Here is a 6,013-nt window from a genome sequence, read left to right as displayed (position 1 = left end):
TCAGGTTAACCGACAAGCATTCAACATGGGCATGGATGAGGAACCTCTAACCATGATATAATTTAGAGAGGTAATATATGTAAGTATATGTGTGTGTGTGTGTGTGTGTGTGTGTGTGTGTGTGTGTGTGTGTGTGTGTGTGTGTGTGTGCGCGCGCGCGCGTTTGTGTTTGTGTGTGTGCGTGCGTGTGTATGTGTGTGTGAGCAACAGTATGATAATCATAACATTTATGTAGAGACTTCGTCTAATGTAACTGCCATCTTCTTGACCACTTCTCAACCGTTCTTTAGTACAATTCCAATGTGGTTAATCAGTCTCGGTCACACGAACAAAACAAGATGACGGATGTATGCGTGGGCATCCATCTAAACAGAGGCAATCATGCGCAAAAAAAAATACAAATCTTTTACTGTAAACACATAACTTGTACAAAACAAGAAACATAAAATCTAATAATAAATAGCCGACAGACCAATAGACAAGAAGACAGAGAGAAAGAACGAAAGACAATGTGAGCAGGAAGACCGCTGAATGAAAGGGAAACACAGAGAAAATGTGAGTAAAGACACAGGCTGACAGAAAAGGCGGCAGACGGAGAGAGAGAGTGCCAAATTTAACAGCTGTTCCGACCCTGTTCCTAGGCCAGCGCGTAAGCGAGAAGGGCGCCCACCAGTAGGAGGGCGGAACTCAGGGACGCGGGCGCGGCGGCGTTGCAATAGTCCCTGTCGCAGCAGTAGATGAGCTGGGCGTCGGATGCCTCTGTAACACACCGAAAGAATTAGAGCATCATTCCTCACTGCTAAAAATCGCCAACTGATTGTAATAGAATGATAAATGAATGGTAAAACACTCTACCGTGTTATGATGATACATGGTAGAAAAACTATATCTATTAAAGATGAAACGACAGTTTCGAAATCCTCCTGGATTCCATCTTCAGGTCTGAAGGAGAAGGGGAGAAGAGGGAGTATAAAAGAGAGAAAGGAGAGGCAACGCGGTGAACACGTGGCAGGTGAGGACAGGTGTGAACGGAAGCGAAAGGAGGTTAGCTCAGGTCGAAGGGTTAGGCGGATTTATGCGAAGAGTGGCCAGTATGAGGGAGAACACGAAGGGAGTGGGAAAAAAGCCGCTGTTCATGTTGAAATTAGGCAGCAGCTTGATTAAGGAGGATTCCACCAGTCTGCTGAAACGAAGACGATACACGCGCCTGACCAGTCCAATCTGATGGCCTGTGTCCCACTGATGGCAAAAGAGGGCATTGTTGTTGGGCTCCCTGGATACAGCGTATTTATGTTGAGAGAGATGCTTAAGGAGACTGGCGCCTATTTCGCCAAAGTATTGCTTGTCACAGGAGGCACAAGGAACAGCACAGGAGCCCGCCTGCGAGGTAGAGGGAGGACTGGTGTGGGCTAAGTTGCGACGGAGAGCGTTCACCTGGACAAAGATAAGCCTGCAGTTGAGAGTGTGAGAATAGATCTCCTCAAGTGTAGGCTGAGGACGGGCAGATAAGAAGTGTCTTTAGGAGAGTCGTGGTAGACTCCCTGGATAACGTGACGTCGAGAACATGACGAGGGTAGTCCAGTTTGGAGAAAGAACTCCATTCAGGTACTGGGGGTCACCTACATTTAATTGGAGTGGATGGTACGAGAAGTGTATAGGTTCCCTGCATATGGAGGAGCGATGAACTAGGATATCAAAGAAAGGGAACTTGTTGTCAACCTCTCATTCCACCTTGAAATAGATGGAGAGAGAGGGATCAGCTGCGTCAGAAAACCCGAGAACAGGGCAGGGTCATGAGGCCAGAGAGCAAAGACGTCGTTGACAAACCTCGGCCAAACCGAAGGACGAAGGGAGATAGAAGGGAGAAGCTCAGACTCGAAGAATTCCATGAACAGGTTTGCACCTTCTACCACAACTCTTTTCCTAAAGAGACGCCTCACCTCCCCGTCCCCAGCCTACCCTACACTGAGGAGATCTACTCTCTCCGTCGCCCTCTTCACCCTCTCAACTGCAGGCTGATCTTTTGCCAGGTGAACACTCTCCGCCACAGCCTGATCCACACTAGCCCTCTTTCATACGCCCTCCTCTCCCATTCCCCTTCAGACCTGAAGATTGAATCCAGGAGGATTTCGTAACTGTTGTCTCATCTTTAATAAATCTAGTTTGTGCATTGTGGGTTTTTTTACCAGATAAAGTTCACACGAGCAAAACAAGATGAAGGGCATGTGCAATAAAATTACAAACTTTTGCTGTGAACGCATCTAACTTGTACAAAAGAAATATAGCGCTACTGATACCCAAATAAAGCTAATTGTTACGTGTGTGTTACGTGAAAAATGAGACTACTTACGCTGGTCGCTCTCACTGACGGAGTTTTTGATGGCGTTCCACATGCTGACGGCGCCTCTCTCCAGGCCCCCGAGCCCACAAGCCCAGCTGTATCCGCACCTCTTTTCCACGCGACCAGCCACGTTAATTTTCTGAAATATCACAAGCAAATCTTACACATGCAAAGAATCAGCAGAACCGGTCAATAGGAAAAAGAATCTGCACTGTATATCAAAAAGCATGGTAACGACCATCAGCTTATATATATATATATATATATATATATATATATATATATATATATATATATATATATCTGTGTGTGTCTATCTATCTATCTATCTATATCTAGCTATATATATCTATACATATCTATATACATACATTTATATACATATGTGTGTGTGTTTATGTATATATGTACACACAGACACACACACACATACATACACACACCAATATATATATGTGTGTGTGTGTGTGTGTGTGTGTCACTGCGTTCGGAGGGCCTTGTCAGTGAACATAACTTGCACGGGCGGTGACATTTGACGTTGACTGCTAATTTCTAGGGAAGAATATTCGAATGAACGCGGCTTACCATGCACACATCGTAGCTATCGTCGCAGTCGTGGTAGGTGTCAGCCGTCTTCATGCAGTTGGAGCAGTGCAGGCATCGGAGGGCTGACGAGGACGCGATCGCTCCCACCGCAAGCATCAGCCAAATCAATTGCAAACGGGAATTCATATCTTGCAGTTTCTGTCGATATATTACGCTTCAGATAGACTTCATCTTCCTTCAGCGTTCAGATACATTTGTCACAGAGATATTCTTCACAAAAAAACAACAACAGTATATTCCCTAAGATTAGCGAAATGGTCAAGTCCAGTCACTACCGCAAAGGTGTTGTCAATCACTGTCATCACAGAGCGTGTTGTAGTCAATTTTTGTACGTCGTTACTCTCTGCGGAAAAAATAACTGAGTCAACGCATTATGAAGTTTCAAACATAACAGCTTAGTGAGTTGTTCCAATTTCAGTATAATGACTGGATGGGTTGGTATTGGTTGGCGAGCGGAGTCAGGTGACGCTGCTGCTGGTTACACGAGCCGGAATTCTGTCCTGAGTAGGATGGATTGAGTACCATTAATCCATTCTACTTGATGTAAATGTGAAAACACGAAGTCATTTTCCAAGAAAAAACAACAACTACATGACTTTGAGACGAAGACGAAGTCATGGCCAAAAATGACCTAACCATAACAAGACTTCATAACAATCAAGATATACTGAACGAATTATTACATTTTCTCATATTATAGACAGGACAGTTCTTGATTATGTACAGTAGATAATTATAGAACAAACTCAATAGATCACAAGCCTGCCACTGCTAACGTCGCTTTCACAAGTGATTCCAGCAGCTTGATACCTGCGATGCGACCGGTCAGAACGAGAACAAGAAGGACAATAGAGCAGCAACAATTATAACGATGATGATAATAACAACGATAACAATAAATGATAGTGTATTGAACGACGGTCAAGGGGGAGGAGTAGGCGAGGGATAATGATGATAGTAATAAAATCAATAATAATAAGGACAGGTAATGATGGTGATGATAATTATGCAAGGAAAAGAACAATGTTGATTATATTAATAAAAGTAATGATAACGATGATGATGATGACGATCACCATAACAATAATGGTAATGATAGTAGTGATAATAACAAAGATGATGATCATCATCATTATACTACTACCATTATCATCATTATCATTATCATTATTGTTAATAATGATATAATTAGCCACATATGTATCAATAAAAAATATAACAATTATAATATAATTAATAATTACTATGGTAGGGATGATAATAATAATAATAATAACAATAACAATAACAATAATAATAATAATAACAATAATAATAATAACAATAACAATAATAATAATAATAATAATAATAATAACAATAATAATAACAATAACAATAACAATAATAATAATAATAACAGTAACAATAACAATAATAATAATAATAATAATAATAATAATAATAATAATAATAATAATAACCATAACAACACCAATAATAATAATAATGATGATGATGATGATAACACCCACAGAAGCGCAAGGAATAGCACGCCCAGAAGCGAGGCGCCTCATGACGCCCGGAATAATGCTCCGTGTCCGGTTATGCAAGTCATGGGCTGGATGATACACCTGAGTCCTAACAATCATGTTTAACCAATTGGCTTGACATAAGGATATCTCAATTCTCCATGAGGGTAGGCAGATATAAGCCATTAATGATCCTCTTATCAAACAATTTCTTTCAAGACAAAGTATCATAGGGCTGAAATTTAGAATTACTGCAATTGTGATCAACCACCTGTTTTCAAATGTTCGCGCAATAATGATGACATTTGTCTCGAGATGAAATAACAGGTTCCTGACAAAATGCTCTCAAAGGAAACTTACTGTCGAAGTGGGCCGAGAAAAGGAAACAGATTTTTTCCACAGACACCTTGCACCGAGCCCTGTCGGCTGCACACTGGAAGCTGTTCGTTGTCCACGGCTCGGAGCTCGCTGTCACTTGAGCCCCGGGTTCCACCTAGGCATTTGCTCGCACCTGCACTTCCTTTGTCCCACGCAGAGAATACAGACCTAAGTACAGACACATACCATGCATACCTGTCTATCCTTAATTAATATATATATGTATGTGTATATATATATATGTGTGTGTGTGTGTGTGTGTGTGTGTGTGTGTGTGTGTGTGTGTGTGTGTGTACATATATATATATATATAATTATATATACATATATACATATATATGTACATACATATGTACACACACACACACACGCACACACACACGCACACACACACACGCACACACACACACACACACACACACACACACACACATTGTATGTGTGTATGTATACACAAATATATATGTGTGTGTGTGTGTGTATGTGTACATTTGCACATACATGCATATGTATGTGTGTAAATGAATAAAGAAACAAGTGAATTGATATATCTCTCTATTCATATCTATATATTTATGTGTATGTGTGTGTGGTTAGTGAATAACATAAAATAAGACGATATCCCCGTCAAGGCTAACCGACAAAGGATGATGCACTTGGAATGTCTCCGAATGAGTCCTTGAATGCACTTTCTAGCTTATTGTTTGTAAATTCCCCGAGATAATTTTCTCTATTATACAGATGGATGATCGACTGTAACAATAGCTTTCTATTGAAGAGAGAGAGAGAGAGAAATAGAGAGAGAGAGAGAGAGAGAGAGAGAGAGAGAGAGAGAGAGAGAGAGAGAGAGAGAGAGAGAGAGAGAGAGAGAGAGAGAGAGATGTAAACATGTAAAGAGATGAGAAAGAGGGAGAGATAGAAAAGGTAAGAAAACAGAATACAAAGAGACGCAAAAGTAAGGAACTGGGCAGGAGTGGCGGGTGCATTTGTGCAGGGGGCCAGGGGTAGGGGCCAGGGGCAGGAAGCCAGGGGGCAGGATGCTGGGAACAGAACAAGGGAAATGCTCCGAAGGCGAACGGAGAGAGTAAGTGGCATGAGAGCAAGCAAGATGAAGGGAAAGCATCTGAAAGGGGAAGAAAAAAGCGACGCAGACGAGGCAGAGGAGAGGGGAATCCGG

The 6,013-nt window shown here is 41.6% G+C and overlaps 1 protein-coding gene across 1 annotated transcript in view; it reads right to left on the bottom strand.

Moving 5' to 3' along the window:
• Positions 1-392: 392 nt before the first annotated feature.
• Positions 393-6,013, bottom strand: part of LOC125043714 — a 5,817-nt gene continuing 196 nt past the window's right edge. Inside the window, exons 2-7 of the mRNA XM_047639952.1 lie at positions 5,778-5,876; positions 4,819-4,951; positions 3,223-3,290; positions 2,927-3,085; positions 2,351-2,480; positions 393-759 (exon numbers count right to left, since the gene is read on the bottom strand). Of these exons, the coding sequence (XP_047495908.1) occupies positions 638-759; positions 2,351-2,480; positions 2,927-3,085; positions 3,223-3,290; positions 4,819-4,951; positions 5,778-5,876 (711 nt within the window). The 3' untranslated portion in view covers positions 393-637. The remainder of the gene's footprint in view (positions 760-2,350; positions 2,481-2,926; positions 3,086-3,222; positions 3,291-4,818; positions 4,952-5,777; positions 5,877-6,013) is intronic.

Source organism: Penaeus chinensis, chromosome 34, assembly GCF_019202785.1.
Source record: "Penaeus chinensis breed Huanghai No. 1 chromosome 34, ASM1920278v2, whole genome shotgun sequence".
Taxonomy (NCBI): Eukaryota; Metazoa; Arthropoda; class Malacostraca; order Decapoda; family Penaeidae; genus Penaeus; species Penaeus chinensis.
The sequence above is the reverse complement of the archived record's forward strand: the minus strand, read 5'-3'. Positions and strand labels throughout refer to the sequence as shown.